Source organism: Homalodisca vitripennis, chromosome X (genome assembly GCF_021130785.1).
Source record: "Homalodisca vitripennis isolate AUS2020 chromosome X, UT_GWSS_2.1, whole genome shotgun sequence".
NCBI lineage: Eukaryota > Metazoa > Arthropoda > Insecta > Hemiptera > Cicadellidae > Homalodisca > Homalodisca vitripennis.
In genome coordinates, this window is record NC_060215.1 from 144,614,922 (window position 1) to 144,637,773 (window position 22,852).

General features: G+C 39.6%; 1 protein-coding gene across 1 annotated transcript in view; it reads left to right on the plus strand.

Annotated features, from left to right (window-relative positions):
* LOC124369967 (sonic hedgehog protein A) overlaps window positions 1-22,852 on the plus strand; it is a 74,240-nt gene that overhangs the window by 39,067 nt on the left and 12,321 nt on the right. Inside the window, exon 2 of the mRNA XM_046828200.1 lies at window positions 15,622-15,883. Within this exon, the coding sequence (XP_046684156.1) occupies window positions 15,622-15,883 (262 nt within the window). The remainder of the gene's footprint in view (window positions 1-15,621; window positions 15,884-22,852) is intronic.

The window sequence follows — 22,852 nt, forward strand, 5'->3', positions numbered from 1 at the left end:
ACCCCTAAATCAATGGATGCGGATGGCGCCACTGAATGAACTCAGGGTGTAGGGCGCGGTCCCTCAAAGCGTTCAGGGTGGGTGGGCTGCTCGCTGCGGTCACTACAAATATTGCCGCTAAGGGCGCTTTTATCGCATTGTTTGCCAACAGGGTGACAGGCAGCTTACACAGACCGCCCCCGCCCCCTCCCCTCACCATCCCCTCATCCCATCTCACCTTCCCTTTAATACAAACAATTTCTATTTCGCTATTCCCATTCTTCTTCTGATTGTGATCGATAATTTGTGAATGGAATCCTATGGAATTCCCGAAACCCACTAATATAAAGGTGTGAAATTTATAAAAGCAAATACACGAATTAAACTTATCGCACCAATAAACTTTGAGCTCTGTGCAAGCAGAGACTCGAGATCTGAACAGAGAAAAGATACCAGAAATCGGCTTTTGAAACCTTATTTTTGGGTAAAACATTATGGTGACCAATGTTTGTATACTTACAAATTATCTTACTTATAGGACTTTTAATCTTCAATAGCTCAGTTACAGCGAATGACATGCATAGAGCTCTTACAAAATCTGCAAATTAATGTTTTTACAGTATTACACTTTATACTATGTATTGACATACATACATATTGAGATTTCGAAACTTCCCTTATCTCGTTGGTTTTCAATAGAATTTTCGCCTTCCGTAATCGTATGCTCTGTTGTATATTCAATAACGTAAAATTTGTTAACAAGACTCGTTCTTGTGCTTTGACTAAATCCCTACAGATTATTCAGAATTAAGTAAGGACACGATTGTAAATGTAACGGCACGATGGAATTATAATACATTGAATCCATCCAAGGTTATTTAGAAAATACATATTATCACTGTTCTCTTTCTTGCAATCAAATGTGCTGTTATCGCACTGGTAAGTTATCGCTTATCACATGTTTAATAAATATGTAGTTAGTTTATATGTGCAATACATCTCTGTAATTATCTCATTCGATAGTCTGGCAACCGACACGACACGTAATACATCTTAAATTACAGTAAATCATGCAGAACTCATAAAATCACGCGTATTTCTCTCAATCTGGCTCAATATTTTGTAGATTGTAACACTATGTTCCACTGCCCTCATATATAATCAGAATCTACATTTATGCATCTATTTATTCCTAGCTAGTTCTCAATTATTTTAGAGAACCGCATATGCAACTTTAATAGTTTTTTAATAGTGAGTTGCACACAATAAGTATACTTAGTTTGCAACGTAGCGATGTTGACTTATTGGTTGCGAAAAGTGTTAAAATATAAATTAAAATAATTTTGGATCAGCTGATTTAAGTCAAACATGGCGGTGGCTGAACACAGAGTACTTCAGAACAGAAAACGCTTTCAATCACGTGTTTAGCTGACCTGTTTTTACTGGAGGACTCCACAGCAGGTTAAGCCCCACAATGCCACAGATAATTTCCTGAACCCCTACTAGGGCCTCGCCTGTTACCCGGCAGGAACTGTTCATGGCACGCTCGGTGTTAATGTCGAAGCCTCACCAGCCACCCAAAGTGCTTTTTACTCGCCTGTTACCCGGCAGGAACTGTTCATGGCACGCTCGGTGTTAATGTCGAAGCCTCACCAGCCACCCAAAGTGCTTTTTTACTCGCCTGTTACCCGGCAGGAACTGTTCATGGCACGCTCGGTGTTAATGTCGAAGCCTCACCAGCCACCCAAAGTGCTTTTTTACTCGCCTGTTACCCGGCAGGAACTGTTCATGGCACGCTCGGTGTTAATGTCGAAGCCTCACCAGCCACCCAAAGTGCTTTTTACTCGCCTGTTACCCGGCAGGAACTGTTCATGGCACGCTCGGTGTTAATGTCGAAGCCTCACCAGCCACCCAAAGTGCTTTTTACTCGCCTGTTACCCGGCAGGAACTGTTCATGGCACGCTCGGTGTTAATGTCGAAGCCTCACCAGCCACCCAAAGTGCTTTTTACTCGCCTGTTACCCGGCAGGAACTGTTCATGGCACGCTCGGTGTTAATGTCGAAGCCTCACCAGCCACCCAAATTGCTTTTCAGTATAGATGATAATTTTTCTGTCGATATCGGTGGCTTTTCCATTTCTGCCCGCGTCCTCGGGAATCGGCCACCCGCAAAATATTCCGGACAAATTTTGACGGAACGGGGAACGTGCGAGTATAACGTGGCAACACTCCGTTCTGTCGAGGAATCCGGTCGATGTCTGAGGAATTAACGGATTTTGGCAGAGATGGTCTGGCTCGGGTGTTGGTCGCCTAATGCGGCTGTCGGATCGCCTGAGTGTTGCTGCGCGGTGGAGCGCACATCGCGTTGTGACACCCATATAGATACAGCACTCGGTTACCATTAGCCGGGGCCTGTTGACTGCAGAGGGAGCAGCAAACAAACAACTGAGCCTGTCTGTCTGTGGCACACTACACGGGTTTAGTTAGATATCATTCAAATGTACAAACTGCATTATCACATGAGTTTTGCCGTCTAGGACCCAAAACTCGGATGCCCAAATTACTGCTAAGTAGGTAGCTGATAAGGCGAGGTATTTAACAACACTGGAAATGTAATCCATTAGTCGAATGAATATTAAAATGCGTTATCAGAGCTATAAAGTATATATTCATGAAGCGCGGAGCAGCTACATATTCAACGGAGCTATATTTTTGGGCCCTTTAACTCGGCGACGGTATCTTTAATCGCTTTAGTGTTTTACTAATATATTAAAACATGTGATGTTGTGAAGGAAACAGGATTTTTCTGGACATTTGCCATCGTTCAGTGATACAAAAAATCGGTAACACCACGTTTCGAGATCTGCAATCCGATCTCTTCTTCAGGTGAATAAGATTATTGAGATCAGATTGCGGATCTCGAAACGTAACGATCACTGAACGATGGCAAATGCCCGGAAAATTAATTCATGTTTCCTTCACAATCCCTACATCGTAAAGAACAAACTTCAAACAAATGTGATATTGGAATTTCGTACAATGTTAATCTTCTCCTGTAGGGTTTTCAAAGCTAGGATGAATACGTATAGACGCAACATTGTAATGTTTGTGCTATGTGATGGTACAATGTTCTGGTATAGAATGTGTAAAAAGAATTTATAACAAGATTTCATGACATGACAGACATCTTTAAGCTATTTTTAGATTTCCATAATGAGAATCATTTTTAATAATAATAGTGTTGAATCGTTTTTCACATGAGTGCTCTTAGAGGTATTTAGAAGATAAAAGATAGATTTTCGTAACACTGCCTTTGCTTTTGGACACTGGTTCTCCACTAGCGATGGACGATTTTTGAGGAATTTGTACATTACCCTGCCCCCCCCCCTTATCGCTGCGGTCTACCGCCGTGACCTTGGAGGGAGAAAGGCCTTGCGGCGACTGGACCTTGAGTCGAGTCGGTGCAAGTCCCAAGGTAGACCCGTCTGACGTCATCAAGTTTCGGGTTGCAGTCGCTTTGAACTCCGTGGTCTTTGACTTGGCAAACGTTACAACGATGTAAGTGCCGTTAAAATATACACCAGGCACTATGGGTTGCAAGAGCATCAAACAGTGTATTAGTTACTACAGTTGTAGCTGTATAAGTGCCGTTAAAATATACACCAGGCACTATGGGTTGCAAGCGCATTAAAATAGTGTTTAAGTTACTACAGTTGTAGCTGCATAAGTGCCGTTAAAAGTACATTGACAAATGTACTATCTGCTATAGTCAATCGTAATTACGTGGTGTTTGACTTAACAACTGTAGATAGCGTATTCATACAAGTTTAATATATTGCTCCTCCATTAAGAACTACCTAGAATCACTATATCAGCAGTAGCCATGGTGATAGAAGCAGTTCATATTTAAATCACTCAAGTCAAAATCGTACCACAATCATCATTTTTATAACCGGGTTTGGAACCGATTGTATCTACAACCGAATACGCGATGAGTCGTTTATTTCGATGAATAATCGTTTGTGCGCTAAATACTCACAAACATTTCGAATGTACCGACTATTGCTGAGTCATATTTTTAATATTCAGCAACTGTGTGAAATAAAAAAATCGATTGTGAATTGTTGAACTATGATCAGATTGTCCTTTCTTTGTTAAAAGTTTGTTATTGACTACGGAAGGATTGTGAAGGAAACAGTATTTTTCTGAACATATGCCATCGTTCAGCGATATAAAAAATCAGTAACACTACGTTTCTAATACTGCAATCTGATCTCTTCTTCAGGTAAATAACTAACCTTACACATAATTACAAACTAGGTTAAAATAGACAACTATACGCGTAAGTCCGGAATCACAACCACCATGTTGTGTGTCAACTTCACCAACTAAATCATGCACTTAATAAAAAACTAAACACAAAACTATATTTTCAAACTGTGCTACAGAATTCAGGTCACAATGGGTCTGCATTCGTCGACCAGCCACCTACGACGGATCTCGAATTGCAATGTTGCTGATTTTTTGTATCACTGAACGATGGAAAATGTCTGGACAAATCCTGTTTCCTTCACATCAGATCATCGTTGGAACTCGATGTTAGACCTTGGAGCAGTACCAGATGATCATACAAAGTGTCGAACAATGCACGGTGTATAGATCACTGATGTTCTTTGTACCGTTTAAAATTTGTTAGTGTATTGCTCTGTGAACCATTTAAACTTTATTTTCCCAGTTTTATTCACGGCAGTCGGCTTTGAAGCTTTAGTTCGAATCATTCAGGCCTTCCGCGTGCCATTTACCGTGGAAACGCGTATTTTTCTTTTCCCAGAAAACAACATGTGCCAATAATAACACTTGGGGCAAAAACCCAGCTACGATCCCGGATGAGTGGCAGACCATCCTAATCCTGTTTGGGGCGAATTGAGCGAACAACAAGACCGCGGAGGCGCGGCTAGCTTTAAAAAGGTTTGTTTAACCGATTTTCCAGCCGACTACCGTACCTCAAACCGGGGACCTCCGGCGAGATTGTATCTTGTTAGAGTGAAGGGCCTCCTCGTTGCCTTGCAGCTTCGGTGCCTTAGAAACGGTTATACCTCTTTGTTTGAGAAGGGTAACTCGAATTTCCTCGGATACATTTTAAAACAGTGGACCATTTTCATTTTGTGCAGCAGAAAACGACGATGACATTCTTTTGCAAAGGTATATGAACTTAAATAAGCAAAAAACGAGGTGATTCTAACCGGTTTGTGGGACTTGAAAGGATTGGTTTGTTGTCTGAATGGGCGACGGCTTTTAATGACTTTGGACGCATGGGCCCACTGGAATCCGTGACAAAACTCATAACACTACAACAGCACCTGGATCGCCACCACAGCAGTAACTGAATCACCACCACAGCAGCAACTGAATCACTTTTTACTAAATCAATGGTGATTAACTTTTGCGTTTATTGCTCTTATTGATGAGATTGCTATTTATTCTATATACTATTGAAGATTAATACACATTAGGGCCATCTCACAGATTGTGTTCAAAAGGTATTCAAGTATTACCATTGTGAAATTTACCTGAGATTTTATATGACATATATAATCGTATTATTGAGCCCAATTTTTAATGTTAGACGGATAAGAATAAATCAAAATGTATATTACATTATAGATAAACACTGGTTCGAGGTGATGGTCTTGAGGCACAGTAAGGCAATAACATTTTATAAAATAATATTTCTTTTTCATGATGGACTGTCGTCAAGAATGTCTGTACACATTGCATAATTACTCTAGCCTGAGAAGAAGTTCCTGAGGTTTCAAACACAGGTTATTAAGATAAAGGAGTCGCAGAGCACATTTCTGTGGGAAACTGAGAACTCCATACTTTCTTACGATTTGCATTATCGGACAAACGATAAACGATATTTCAAAGAAACGATATCCCCACGTGGGTGTACGATGGTGGGACGCTGGCTTAGCACCCCGTGGGCTCTGACGTCACGTCTGTGGATTGCTTATTCAGTGCATGGACATGGTTAAGCCGCTGAATTAGCACCCCTCAGTTTCAATATTTCCAAGTTATCTTATACATTCAAGACTTATGCATCGCTGTTCTTTCATTAAAGTGATAACAATAAAACGTTTTAGTTTTGTGATGGAAAATGTCCGAAAACCGGTTAATTTTTGTAACATCGGTGTTAAACACTTTAATTCCTCTATTGCAAGAGTAATGCATTAGTCTTAAATGCATGGAATAACTTGGAAATATTGAAACGGAGGGGTGCTAATTTAGCGCCTTAACCGTCTCCGTGCGCTGAATACCATTCCCTTGAAATCGGGGGGAGGGGGTGCTAATTCAGTACCTTAACCGTCTCCGTGCACTGTATATGCACTCCCATTAAATCGAGGGGGGGGGGGTGCTAATTTAGCGCATTAACCATGTCCGTGCACTGAATAAGCACCTCCCAGACGTGACGTCATATCCCAGAGGGTGCGTGTTCCAGGGGGTGGTGAGGCAGACCCCCTGATTTAGCCCCCCCTTTTGTGACATAAAATTTACGTCACTAGCGAGGGGTGCTATCTATAGGAGGTGCTATATCAGGTGCACCCATGGTGCCCCCCCCCCCCCCCCGAGATTGGCGACACTGAATCCAACCACGCTGCAGACAGCAGTGACTTGCATATACGCCTCTGTAAAGTTCACCGGTCTTTCTTTACGGCTGTAGTAGTTCTGACTTATTATGTCATTATACGACTCAATTACGCTAAATAACGTCTGCCTGACGACCATCCTTAAAATTATACCCTGACAAATAGATTCACTACCCAACACTTTGAGGCTGGCTGCGCGGGTGCTGGGTTACTTTCAGTCTTATGAGGACCCAACAATTTTTATTTTTAACAAGACATACGTACCACGTTACGCGATTTCGTTTATGTATTTAGTAGTTTATTTTAGAATAAATTTCCTCGTTTTTGTGTTGTTCGAAACAATTCGTTAAAATATCAACTTCAAAAGCGGCAAAAATAACGGGCAGCGAGTATGGGTCCTGAATCGGAAAAAAATTATTTTATAACAGTTTTTACACGAACGTTAGTGTGAAATATAGTTACCGTTGTTTTACCATGATGTTGCAATAAAAATACAAGTGTGTTGATTAGCATTGATATCCCAAAATAAATAACGGGACCACTTTACGTGTGCAACACTCGTACTTAATCTAATTTCCTTCCTCATTGTGTTTTCGCAAATTCCTAACTCACATAACGGGTAAATCCTTTTACAATAATTATGAGACAAGGGGAGTTAACCGAACTGAACTAAGGCTTACAGGGTTAACGAACCCGAAGCACACTTTCTTACGGAACAATGCCGTTGCCAGGTAGCCGTGTAGCTTTAACCCTATTACAAGGCAGGACAATAAGCAAATTATGACAAGGACAGTAGCCAGGTAAACGTGCTCCGTGTAAAAGAAGTATTGTCGCTTAATTACCTCTGTTATTCGGGACCCTTAATGCAATTTCTGTTCCGGGAACTGGGCAACAAAGGCGAGGCAGAAGACAGGAGAGGATGACATGTCCTGAGATAATTGGCGGTGTCACTCGCTTCTGTCCAGAGAGGATTTGGGCGTGACTCCATAATTGGCTGAGGTATAGACCTAACGAGTGCTGCCACAGGGTTTAGTTTGTTTTCCTCGTCAACGACAAATCTTAGACAAAGTTTGTTTTAGCACCTTTTATCCTACTTATCTCTGTCCGCTGATAGGTAGGAACAGATTTGAAGGTTTAAAATTTGTATATAATATACCGATTTAACATGATTCGTTCAGCAAATTTTATTCCTTTATACAGACTTGTACTCTTTCATTTTTAACTGTATTTAAGAACGATTAACATAATGTGGAGCCTGTGAAAAAAGAAGTGGTTTAAAAACTGACATTTATTTTGAAGAATTGATGAGTGGTCGTGATTTACAAATGAATGGTCCTACCCATTCATTACAATAAATTCAATTTTTTGAACTTTTTGTACACACCCCATCCCAATACCTGCTTAGACCTTCAATATTTTTTTTCACAAAGTAAGCTATAACGGTAATTCTCTTTGTTGCAGAGACTTTCGTTAACAGTGAGAGTTTCGCAATTCAGCCCTTTAATGATTAAAGTGTGGGTCTCATTGCAAACTTTTGCTGGATGAAAAAGCAGATCGTTAATGAATTCAATTCCTACATATGATATTAGGAACATCGCGTGAATTAATTAAGAATCTAGTTTATTATTCATGCCGATTAGCATAAAAACTTAATGCAATAAACACATTAGTAAGCAACATTACAGTGGTAACAACTAAGAACCGGCTGGCTGTGATCCAGGGTATTTTTTAAAACTGTTAACGAAACAACTTTCATATATTGTTTTTGATCACAGAGATTTGCGAGTATTTGCAAATTTTACAAAACTGGGTAACCGAAAAGAATATTAAAGAAAACTAAAATACATTTGACACAGAAAGCCATGGTTAAAAAACTAAATATTTTGCGGAATGCTACGATTGAGAATGAGATGAAAACGTTGTTTTATGTTTTAACATTTTTCTCGTGAGAAAACTCAAGTTGGCTTGAAACTCGTGACAGAGCCACAGTCAACACAAGAAGCTCCCACGGTGAGTTTAAAACATCCACGTTCGCTTTAGTCAACCTAAGTTATTTTAGGACTTCTAATGAGCTTAAGCCTTGTGGGAACCCTGTCTTTTCTTCTTTATTCAAGCTCCTGTCACGGCGAACGTATGCTGTCGCTTTTGTTTTCCTTGCTGAATAGAAACCTCAGTTGACCCTGTGCCCAAACCAAAAATTTAATCAGCCATAACTTTAAAAGAAAACTTTTCTGTGGCTGCAGTTAGATTAATTTCGTTAAGCACATGTATGGCTATTCCGATGAAAACTTCCGATTTTGAGAGACAAATTCAAATGATGAAAGCACAGCAATTGTAAACTGCGGTTACCATTTTGAATCTCCGAACAACTACTAGATTTCTTTCCCTCCCATCCCAGTAACGTGTCTTAGGCGCCCTTTTCTAAAAGCCCTTGGTGATTCCGGAGCTCCCGGGCCAGCTACAGATATAGTTAAACCCTCTCTTTACCATAATCTCTTTTGGGGTTCTTAACAAAAAACTGTTCGCTCGGAGACCACTACTAAATTTATTTCCCCCCCTTCCACCCATCCACAAACGCTTCTTTAGCGTTGTTTTCAGTAAACCCTGGATAATTCCGGGGCTCCAGGGTCAGCTACAGAAATAGTTTAACTCTTTCTAAAAAATCTGTTTGGAATTCTAAATAAAATATTTTGTTCCGAAGCAGCTATTGTGTATTCCTCCAATCCCTACTTCCAACAATGTTCGGAGGAATATTAAAAAAAATAGTTGTACATTTCGGGATATAGAAATGTTAAATGACGACCAAGAAAAACTCTTTTCGTTATGTCAGAAAACGACAAAATTTTGCCTCACTAATAGTTTTTTACGGCCGAGCATTTCACTCGGACATTGCCTAGGTGGAGGCCGGTAGTTTTACAGCCCTATCTTTTCTCCTTTCTTCGGCTTCCATCCACAAAGCTCGCCGGAAGGTTAACCACACCCTTATCGGCGTTATCGTTCGGCCTTGATTGATGCTGGGATTACCGCACAGACAGACGGACAGGCAGGCGGTTTAATGTCACTGATGAGTGATTGGAGGCTGAAGCTGTAGGTGCAACAATCTCTGTAAACACACGATTGATACAGGACCGAACAGTAACACTTGCCTTGAAATACCCGTCTAGGAATTACGCAATAGAACGTCTCGCTGGCAGTCAATCGTGTTCCGTAATCGTATCGTTCATTTACGTCTCGTGAGTTTTATCAGTTTTACTTAACGAGAGTGGTAACGAATTCCGGTTGAGCTTGGAAATAAAGTGAATGTTAAATCGTGACGAAAGTCGACACCTTTGAAATACCTTCATGGGATGCTTTTACGTATTTCCATTGTCTATACATTTTCCATTGTATTTTAATAAGTACATGTGTATGTTTATTTATTTATGTATAATATATAACATCGCTTCATGAACTTATCCTGATCCTTTTGGGTTCATATAACACACGTAGTTTATATTACGCGTTTTAGTTTGTTTAGGTTAGGAAGTAAAATCTTTTGGAAGTAAAATTGTCCTCCTGGTGTCAAGTCAGGTTGGCCAATAATCCATATCAGCCTTATTATCTTCAGTGCCTTGATCTTGAAGGCATAGTTGTAAAGTGATAATCTAGCAAAAAGGAATTCATCTTGCAACGTTTTATCTTAATGTATGTGCATATGGAAGTGGGGAAACTGAGGAAATCGCGAACAATCGAAGTAGGCTAATTAATGTAGCAAGGTCATTCTAATGTTCTGTAAGTAATTGAGAGAGGTTACACAGATGTTGAATTTATAGACATTTCTAGAATTTTCATTAACAAGACAATTTTACTTATTACTTATTCACTGCAATAAGCAGATCTCCGGGCATTGGTTTTGGCACCACATGCAACCAACTGAAGCAAACCTATTAGACATATTTGATTTTCTTACTATTTACTATCACTTAGTATTTCACTATATCAGGGCCTCTAGTACAGTACTAACGACTCGACCGTTCCATGACATTACAGTACGGGTCAAAATATTGTTTGCGAAATGTTTTATGACGCCAGAGAACGTGAAACAGCGCTTTACACGATGTACAGCCAAGAGCGCTTGAACTGTGATACAATAGAAAAGTAAAAATATGGTAATACATTCACTAGCAATTACTTTTATCTAATTGTCTGGATGTGGAGAAGCAAATACTTGTTTCGGTCCAGCATTGCGCTATATCCCTCGCCATGAAAATACTTTGAACGATAGATACTCATCGTACTTTACATCGTAGATCACACTCTGTACTTTATTAATAGCTAGCTGTAAATCGATTGGGAGTCATCCACAGCTCACTGACGTGTGCTTTATTTTGAGCTTAATGTTGTTTTTGTATTCCTTATTTATCATCAAACAATTTAATTTTAAAAACACACCCTTTAAGTTTGGTTTACAACAATATTATATGTACATCTGTTGCACATACTATAATTTATTTAGGTAAATTTAATACAATTTCGTTAGTTTAAAGTATGTTTATGGCAATTTAAGAGGTTGTTTATGATTGCATACATATCCTTTGCTTTGCTTTGTAAATACATTTTTGTTCATTTTTATTATTATTTCTCATAGTCATTTTTCTCATTCTCATAGCCTCATCATTTGAATTTATGATGAATTGTGAAAGTTATTCTTTCATGTTTTATCAACGGTCATGATTACGCTAGGTGCTGTGTAAAACAGCCATCTTTACAGAGTTCATCATGGATAACCGCCAACTATCTACAAGTTTCTCGGGGAAACCGCCAGCTTCTCGGAAAAGGACATCTATCTTGAGTTTCCCGAAAGATCGCTAGTCGTATAGAGTTTATCGGGAAACTGCCAGTTATCTAGAGCTTCTCGGAAAACCGCCAACTATCTACAAGTTCATCAGGGAAACTGCCATCTTCTCGGAAAACGACTTCTGCCTAGAGTTTCCCTAAAGATTCTAGTCTTATAGAGTTTATCTGGAAACTGTCAGATATGTAGAGCTCGGAAAACCGCCAGCAGTCTAAAGTTCCAAGGTAAAATAAAAGCCCCCTAGAGTTCCTCGAGAAACAGCTAGCCATCTAAAGCACATCATCATTCTATAGTTTCTCGGAAATCGCAACAATGTTCGTTGCAACGCTGGAAACGAAACGCAAAATCCAAGCTTTGGAACGCGAGCGGAAACCGACTGAGAGGCAATTTGTACCCCAATAAAATACAAGCTTACACAATAAAATTATCATAATCGTCTGTATCCCGTACACAATGGGCCTTCATATCTGAGATCTCCGCCGAGAGAAGAGAGAGAGAGAGTCGTGGGAGGAGGGGTGGGAGAGAGAGAGCAGACCAGAAAGAGAGAGAGGAGAGAGGCTGAGGGGAGATGCCGCCATCTTCCCACTGACCTACACCGAAGATCGGGGCTGGTGAACCTTGGTACTTCAGGTCACCATTTTAGCCACATCCACCGAATCTTTTGTTTTTGCTGGGACGCACTGCATATTTCTTTTTGCCAATTGCAGCAATCATGGTCATGTACGGGTTTTGATAGAGGGGGGGGGGTATGAAGCCATTGCGTTTCGCTATTATTATCCGAATAGGGAGTTACGTGTAATTTTACTGAATTCAATTGTACAAGGTATAGCATTTTGTCAACCCAACCGATTTGGTTCTTACCTTGAACATCGAATTTCCCTATTGTCTGTGTAAAGTTTTCCAGATATTTTCCATTCTTACAATTTTATACTATTAAAACTGCTTATCACCCTCCCCCCACCCCAACAACATGGACACTCATATGACGAGTGGGTCGCAAAAAGGGAACTTCTATCACGTTTTAGTAATTGTGGCACAATTTAAAAAAATGTTCAATGCCTTAAAAGTAAAGACAAATATTTTGATACTATGTTCAAAAGTTAAAATAGCAAAAATGTTAAACTGACATAAATACTTTAGAGTGTAATATTTATATATGATTTTGGCAGTAAATAAAACATGATAAATAAGTATGTTCTGTAACATTGAGTGTCATTGAAACCATGTTTGTGAAAAAATATACTTTTGTGTCTTGTTCTAGAGATGTTTATAACGGCATACCTGCAGTCATAGGTCTCTAAAAGTTAGTTGTCATTTGTTTTATTTCGCAAAAATCTTCGACGCTCAACTGAGAATGTGTCGTTTCGGGTGGATTTATATCTAAAGAACTTTGGAACTCATTAGTGTCCACCAGCCTATTACATTATTTTTTATATTCTTAGTGTAAAATTAACGAAGGCATCACAATGGCTTTACCTTTGTTCTAAATATGCCATAATAAATATTTCTTGCGAACTAATGAATTTTTTTTTAATCTTCTAAATTTAAAAGTAAATATTTTCACAAGTATCCTTTTAAAGAGATTATTAAAGGACACACTTGTAAAAGTGTTAATTTCAAAGAACATCACGCTTTCTAAGAAGAAAGCTAACTTTGACTTAATGTGAATGCGTGGTGTGCATTGAGGTGCGTGAGGTGCAATATACATACCTATGTGATAAGCATAGTGAGGTACACAAAGTACAGGATTTGTACATTTTTGTGAGATTTTCAGATATGCTGATTCTTCCATCGTAAATTGTTCAGTGTAATTTAAAATACTTAAGATCGTTGCAATAAAAGGAAGTTCTTTGAAGACACCCTTGTTATTCTTTTAGTGCAGTGTCGTAAATTTTGGATGTAAACTTTTTACGTATCTGGAGTTTTGAATGTAATTTTTATCTGCTCTGAAGCGCGAGTTATAATACATCTCATGTTTATCATCCATTTTTCGGTACCGTTTCCCTGAGGCGGACGGTGTCTTGGCCGAGGTCGAGATGTGCAGTTGCCGTGCCGCGGTCTCGGTCTGGTGGGGGAGGGGTTTCTCTGTGGTGGACCGCTCGTTTTTTTGTTTCTCGCCACACAGATAAAATAGCTCCGCCTCCTGTTCAAGATGAACACAGCCTCTCCTTGTGCGCTCTCTCCTTCTCTCTCACTCCTCAGGACCCGATCTCTCCCTCTCTCTCGCACCCATGGCGTTCGGTGCTGACCTTTCATCCAGTTGAAGTTTTATTGATTCAAATGAGTTTCAATTTGCAATTAACGCTGAGCTACGAGTCCGGGGCCCTTTTAAGGCGGTCATTCAATTTTGACTTACGCTCTCGCCCCGTTTATCGTTACATCGATTGCACCCGGCGCAACCTCCATTTCATTACGGGCCTTTGAGTCCTTCCTTCGCTCGGGCCGCGAGATCCTCTCACGCCCAGCGGATCGACTTCTCATTTAAATTGAATTTGTGATACTCGTATTTTAGTTAACTCACTTTATTGAAACGTATCGATTAGATCGGGTAATAATTTACAATTCTTGTCCGCCACTGTGAACACCCTGAGTTATGCCCGTGTCTTACTATCAAAAAGGATAAATCAGTGTAACTTATAAGTACATCGGTCGTAATTCACACAACGCGAGAAGCCGAGATTAATAAGGTAGGACTGTATACGGTAAGACTCCAGCTGGAACCATTACCACAAGGGTGAATGCTCTAAATGTCTCATGGTATGTACGATGTCACAATCAAGGAGACTTATACCACGCTAGTGTTTAAGCACCACTACCAATTGTACAGAATTCGGAGAACCCTATAAAGAACTATAAGAATACGTTGTTGTAAGCCACTCTCCACCAATTGGCCGTAAGTCTACTTTCTGGTACATGTAAGGTCCATACATCTTACTTCGGTTCTCAAACAATTACTAGCAGCAACATTAAAACAGAGCTCAAGTAAAGTTTGATCGAATTTGGAAATGAAGTTTGACTGGTATCATCCGAATTATGCAGAAATAACGTTGTCGAGTAAAACGTTTATTAAAAGTAAGGATCACAAAACACCATAGGCTCTGAAAGCTCGTGTGGAATTGCATTCTGCACAAAGAAGGCAATAGGCCAGTCTCAGGATCCCGGTACCCACTGTGTCAAAGCGGCCCAAAACTGTGTCAAACGAGGCTTTCAATCAGATGGCCCCATTGACTGGGAGTTTTCAAATTGGGTTTATTTGTGGGCACAATGGGCATTTTGACTGGTGGGGTCCAAACACACCCGCTTTGTCCCGAGGCCGCGACCGGGTATCGTTAGCAGCATCTGTCCCAGACTGCCTTGTCACGGGAATGGCGATCTGAGGCCGCGGTCTGAAGCCCGAGGGACTCCGCCGACTACACGTGCTATCCGCTCCGCGGGACACCGTGTCTTCTTCCAGAGGGCCCTTCACGTTACCGCGACTCCTCATTTCACCGGCATTGTTCGGTGTCACGCATTGAAGCGTTTCCGGTGGACGTCACAGAAGTAAATCCCGGTGACTTGTTTATTCCGCTTGTTTATTGTGAATACTTACACAAAGCTTCCTGCTCAGGATGTAAAACGTAATTTGAGTTAATCTCAAGGAACTTCCATTATAAAACTATACACTGTTAATAGAGTGAAACTTATAGGTCCACATAAGTGATAGTGCGATCTCTGTTGGTCACGAATTTCGTACCTCCTAATCAAGCGTCTGGGAAGGAACGGATGAAGATCATCATGACAGTGCAAAACACTAAGAGGACTACCATAGTACCTGTGCTACTTTAAGGGCACATTTAATAACTTACTTTTCTTTATTCTTAATTGATGCTTTCTATTAAGAAACCATGGATGATCACCATGGAAAGAAACGCGAAGGAAGATCATCACGACAGGAGTGCAAAACACCAAGAGAACAACTGTAGTACTTGTACTACTTTTAAGGTCATTATTTAATAACTTGCTTATCTTTATTCTTAATTAATGATATATACTAAGAAACCATGGTAAATTGTAGCCTACTACTACTGCTGCAGAGATGCGGTGCCGTTTCATCAGACGATCTCAAATGCTCGATGTCACAAAGTGACAGTGACCGTGTACTTTACACATTGCTGGTGTTGCAGCGGTGTCAAGAGAAGCTGAACACTTTGGCGATCTCCGTGATGAACCAGTGGCCTGGGGTGCGCCTGCGGGTGACCGAGGGTTGGGACGAGGAGGGTCACCACGCTACGGACAGCCTCCACTACGAGGGCAGAGCCGTGGACATCACCACGAGCGACAGGGACCGCTCCAAGTACGGCATGCTCGCCAGGCTCGCCGTCGAAGCAGGGTTCGATTGGGTCTACTATGAGAGCAGGGCACACATCCACTGCAGCGTCAGATCAGGTGAGACCATCAGACTTCCTCATGGTTCTGGGAGAAAGTTGGGAGAGGGAAATGTCGAGGGATAATGATAGATGATGGTTTCATGGATAACAACGGTTTTGGGATCTTCTATCCGTTTATTTTGAAGAAAATAAGGTAGTACATCGAATGCGGTATAGGAATTCAATTATCACCCACAGATACTTCATTTTCCTCCAAACACCTGAAGTAAGTCAGTATTGACTTCCTTGACTCTTAGTAGCCAATAAGGTCGTCGGATTGGTTGAATCAACAAATCTAAATTTTTGAAGTGCCTGATGATGGAATCATTGATTCCAAAAGACCTTGCGCAAAATGTTATATTGGAGCATGTTTTATTAATTTATACCAGTGATAGTAAAATAAACCTAAATCACTAAAATTTTCCAAAACTATACTACGAAAAATTTGAGTATTTGGCTCTACTTTGTCATTACATTATTGCCTATATGTATGTATGTATGAACCGACCGACAGTCGGTGAAACAGTTATGCTAAGAAAGCAAAATAACTTAGATCTGTATCTCAAGTGGAATTTTAGTCACAGTTGTTCTCATAATTGTACGATTTTAATAAAAATTGCATGCCACTTATGGCAAAATCAAAATAAATATAAGGTCCATTGTCATTTTTAAAATGATTTTTGCAGTAGGATGTAATGCCAAAATTCAAGTAATATAACTGAACGCTGTTTGCTGTTTTAAAAAAACAACTAGACCTATTCAATAAGGGATCTTATGCATTTAGAAAAGACAGCAACCTTTATACAAACATAAAGGTCCACCTACGTTTCCCTCAATATTTTGTTTCCTTTTTGGTAACTTTGAAACATAATAAATCAGCGGTTTAGAATGTAAACTAATTGGGATATGCAAAATACAAACGTTATTTTGCATGTAATTTTTGCAAGCCGAAAAGATAATGTGATTCTATCACGAGGGTTTTGGACATGTAAGTTATTTCAACGAGTTAGTCACAGAGCAAGGCTGTGGAAAAGGATTAACATTTCTAGGGTGTCGTTTCCTTGTTAGAAGAAGCAAAGACATGAATGGAGAAGGGCACATTTTTTTCTGGGGACTGAGGACAGGATCTGACTGAGGACAGGACGACCACGGCGGGCAGCGACACAAGCTCGTCCAGCTGGATAACTCTTCTGTCCCTCCGACCGCAGCCAACTATCCCACATCCTCACGGAAGTCCTTCCCAGTAGGGCTTCCTCACTCCAGACGTCTACCTAACATCCTTCGGTTCGAGGGAGACGGGACTTGTTAATTGATGGTTTAGAGGATGGGACTGGTCTATTCGATGGTACATTCACTCCTAGATGGTTTCCAGAATTTGCGAATTGTTCTTACATTTAAGCCTCGACTCCAAAATGTGTGCAAATACATCGGTCTGTTATAGTTGTTGGTTTGCAGCCGACACACATCATTTTTATACTTGTTCAGCTGTTGATCTGTGAGAGGATCTTGACGAATAGAATTAGGGAATGATCTAGGCGGAGACATATATCCTGTATGAAACAACTGGATCGCTAAACTGTAGCCCTTGCGTGAATGACTTCTGAATAAACTCTCCCTGTCAACATTCAGTCGTTTCCACTCAAAATATACTGTAATGGACATAAATAGAATATTCAGTGCAGTCAAACTTTTAATACTTTTTCAATAAACTATAAAACAAATTAAAAGACGAAAATAGCACTGTCTCAATATTCATAAACTTGGATTGTGTTATAGTTTTGAAGCAAGGTAATAAAATAATCAGATGTACTCTTTTAAATAAATAGTACCGTATGACGTCACGATTTTATCGGGTAAAGGTTAACCAGTTTAAATATTGAGCCTACTGTCTTAGACAAAGATTTGATGAAATTGTATTGTTGAGTTAAAACATAGTAATTAAAATTAATTTGCAAGAAGTTAAATATTTACCAAAAACTAACTGCTTTTTGTCTAGACACATAATATAGTGTATTCGAAGGGTAAAGATTATAATCTATCCTCAGATATAAAATTACAAAAAAGTATTACTTATTTTTTTGTAATTGATTTGTATACAGTGAGGTTAAATAAATCGTTTAAAGTACTTTGTGAAATATATTAAAGAATTAAAAATGTATAACACTAACTATAATGGAGACTTTATATTTTTAAAATAATTTGTTGTTGAATTTGTTCTAGAGATAGAAGTTACTTTGATAAACCAAAGCATAGTTGTACAGTCCAACCAACAAATTAAAAAAAGAAAAATAAACGAGGGGTGACAATTAAATAACGAGCTTGTTCTGAAAACATATTTTGTTCATCACTTCCTTGCAAAAGTAACTTTAATCCACTTGCACATATTGTCCTTCTGTTATGCACCACGGCAAGCGAATTTTCCAGAATTCAAACCTGTGATGAAGCCTCATCGCAGTCATCATGCAAAACTGTTTTGCCTTGTTTTCTTCTGCAGATTAAAAATATGTACTTTTAATGCGCTTTTCAATTTTTTGAGACACGTGGAAGGTCCGAGGGTGAGATCTGGTGGTGAGTAAGGTTGGTATATAAGTTCAGGAGAGCCCTTGTCAACTAAGCACTACTCCACACAAAGCGCGTTGTGGGCTGGCGCATTGTTTTGTTGCAGAATCTATGATTTACCGTTCCACAGATTTGTTCTGTTTGCCTTCACCTTTTCTCTCAGTTTGGCCAGGATCCTAGTGTAGAACTTTTGGTATGGTCCTGAAGTACCCACTCAATCGTAATGGTATCCTTAACATACAAACACTTTGAGCATGGCTTTCAATTTTAACTTGATCTATCAGGTTTTTCATCCTGGGAATTTTGGTGTCCTCAAATGTATGGATCAACGCTTTGTTTCTGGACTGTTCTGAAAACGCCATGTTTCATTAAACCTTTAATTTATGATGCAGTGAATCGCTCCACGGCTCCACGATGTCCGACCAGATATCTCCTGTTTCTTGTTGCTCACGAGATTTGTTGATACCATTCTGATGCAAACTTTCTTCGTTTGTAAATCTTCATGGAAATATTTGTCAACATCTTCATTCCAATGTCTTTCTGTCATTGCCATTAATATTTATGATGCCACAGAGCGACAGGAGCGTTCATCATCATCAACATCCTCTGACCATACAAATCTTAGTGCTGTTCAAAGATTAGGGTCCATCACAAACTGTCATCACAAAATGCTTCCTTTAACGATTGAAAACGTTTTGTTGGAATTTGAAATTTTTGCATTGCTCTAATTTTAAGCTTATGGTATTCCGATACAATAACGTCCTGTTCCACTCATGCAGTATTAAGAGCAAAGTAAACCAGATATAGAGCCGGAATATGGTGCCGTCCCTGGCTGAGAAGCTAACGGCTACGGAATTAACAGTTTCGTTGTCTAAATTTCGCACATTGTATACAATTGTGCTCGCCTGTAGAATTTTATACAATAAGTGATAGAACAAGGCACAAATTTATGGTAGTAGCGTCGCATCAGACAATTTTTATACCACGGAGCTAGCGAACCAGTTGTTAAATACAAATATCTCTGAGGGTTTAAATGATCCTCCACTAACAAACGACGCTCCCTTATGGAGTGTTCAGTTTGTCTGTCCTGGTACTAAAATAATAAACGCTTAAACACCCTAAAATGGGTTTGTATTTAATACAATATTGTTCCTGTATGTAGATATAATGATAGCCCTGCTAATGAAACCTCTTCATGAGGTTAAAGTCCACAAAACCCCCGATGTTCGGAATGCTTGAACTCGCAGGGTCTGGTTGGACGTTCCTGACCATTATATAACTCGAGGACGCCACTTTGCTTTCAGACCCCCCGTCCGGCGAAATTCAAAGATCTTATGAGGACGTAAGTTGGGACGAACAAGAAGAGACTATTACCATTCCCAAATCCCTCTGGAAGGAACTTCTCCGTGAACGAATGCCGTTTTCTTCAGGAACGCCCAGTGTTGTCCAGTCAAGAAATTCGCCTTAATTCGGGTTGGTGGCATGGTGTGCCAACGTGTGCAGTTTAGCATGGAGTGCGATTATCAGACATTATTTCGCATGCATTTTTATTATTTTTCTTACTTTCTCTTGTTTTATATGCTATAAGATTATTAAACCATCCTGTTTGCAGAATGGTATTGTGTTGTATTTGTAATACTATGTTTCAGCGCTAAATACTGCGAAGATGAGTGTGTTTAATTTCCATGTTGCAATGGGATGATTGACTGACTAGATTCCTTATACGATATTCTCACTTTCTGACACAGTTTTTAATAAAAGGCCTATTATAGAAATAAGTGTTTCATTATGCATACAGAATGTTTTCAGTTTTGAACAGTCTATTTCAATTTAACAAGCGAAGTTAACTCGTCAACGTAAACTGTCAATATAAAATGCATGATGTTTGGTTTCAGAAAAATTCTGGCAAATAAAACCTGTTTATAAATAGTTGAAGTATTCCGTGTACTTCTTATATATAATAAAGTGCATGGATTTTCGATATTCATAAAATATGAAGCTTAAGGTCGATATTTTACGAATTTTATATTGCGTGTACTTGGTATTCTGTACATTTTCTGAAATCTTATTAAACTTCAAATTTTTTACCCACTTTATTATTTTGTATAAAAATAAAAAACGCCATGGAATTTTCTTTATATATTTAGAAATGCACAAACAATAAAATGACTAGCTATTCATGTAGATTAAACCACCGTGTGGAAAACTTACTCATCGACTGTGTACAGAATTAGAAGCAAGAATATTAAATTACACATTACTAATGAAGGTTGAATAACGATTTATGTACAGGAAACTTAATTTCCAACTGTAAACGAAAATATAAGTCTAAAGATTAATATCACATATCATTGAAGACAATTAAACAACAATGTATGTAATGCGAACTTTAAAGAAGACAAATTAAAATTGTTAATCGCGATTAAACGTTTAAGAAGTCGGTTAGCAAGATACGCCGGACAGAAATAAGCTTCCGTAACACAACACTCACTTCTATTCACAACGACTAATGTGTCCTAGTTATGACGATTGCCACACCGTAATGTATGCTGTGAAGTCGGCCGACACAACACACGCCGGACAGAAATAAGCTTCCGTAACACAACACTCACTTCTATTCACAACGACTAATGTGTCCGAGTTATGACGATTGCCACACCGTAATATATGCTGTGAAGTCGGCCGACACAACACACGCCGGACAGAAATAAGCTTCCGTAACACAACACTCACTTCTATTCACAACGACTAATGTGTCCGAGTTATGACGATTGCCACACCGTAATGTATGCTGTGAAGTCGGCCGACACAACACACGCCGGACAGAAATAAGCTTCCGTAACACAACACTCACTTCTATTCACAACGACTAATGTGTTCGAGTTATGACGATTGCCACACCGTAATATAAGCTGTGAAGTCGGCCGACACAACACACGCCGGACAGAAATAAGCTTCCGTAACACAACACTCACTTCTATTCACAACGACTAATGTGTCCGAGTTATGACGATTGCCACACCGTAATATATGCTGTGAAGTCGGCCGACACAAAACACGCCGGACAGAAATAAGCTTCCGTAACACAACACTCACTTCTATTCACAACGACTAATGTGTCCTAGTTATGACGATTGCCACACCGTAATATATGCTGTGAAGTCGGCCGACACAACACACGCCGGACAGAAATAAGCTTCCGTAACACAACACTCACTTCTATTCACAACGACTAATGTGTCCGAGTTATGACGATTGCCACACCGTAATATATGCTGTGAAGTCGGCCGACACAACACACGCCGGACAGAAATAAGCTTCCGTAACACAACACTCACTTCTATTCACAACGACTAATGTGTCCGAGTTATGACGATTGCCACACCGTAATGTATGCTGTGAAGTCGGCCGACACAACACACGCCGGACAGAAATAAGCTTCCGTAACACAACACTCACTTCTATTCACAACGACTAATGTGTCCTAGTTATGACGATTGCCACACCGTAATGTATGCTGTGAAGTCGGCCGACACAACACACGCCGGACAGAAATAAGCTTCCGTAACACAACACTCACTTCTATTCACAACGACTAATCGGTCGGAGTTATGACAATTGCTTCACTGTAATATATGCTGTGGATAATTTGTACAACAATGGCGAAGGAGATAATAAATCACGAAGGCCGTGCATTAATCAGCTGATCTGTGGAGTGCACGCCTACGCTGAACCGCGCCATGCCGCAGTGTCAAGCCGCACCGAGTCGGGCAGACCGTTGTTGGTCATAGGTTACCTCTGGCCTCTCCGTGTCCCCCCACGAGATAACTCGTCTTCTCGCCATGAAATCTTGCAGTGGGGAATTGTTAGTTACTTTCCACCGAAAGTACGGAACTAAATCGATCGGATTTCTAATTTAACTCGGTTTTATCAACAAATTTTCGAATTTTAAAGAAATGTTTATACTTTGGCATAATCTACTTTACGTATATCGATAATCAACAGAACAGAGTGTATCACACAAACACCGATATAACATTTTCTAATTTAACTCGGTTTTATCAACAAATTTCCGAATTTTAAAGAAATGTTTATACTTTGGCATAATCTACTTTACGTATATCGATAATCAACAGAACAGAGTGTATCACACAAACACCGATATAACATTTTCTAATTTAACTCGGTTTTATCAACAAATTTCCGAATTTTAAAGAAATGTTTATACTTTGGCATAATCTACTTTACGTATATCGATAATCAACAGAACAGAGTGTATCACACAAACACCGATATAACATTTTTCTAATTTAACTCGGTTTTATCAACAAATTTCCGAATTTTAAAGAAATGTTTATACTTTGGCATAATCTACTTTACGTATATCGATAATCAACAGAACAGAGTGTATCACACAAACACCGATATA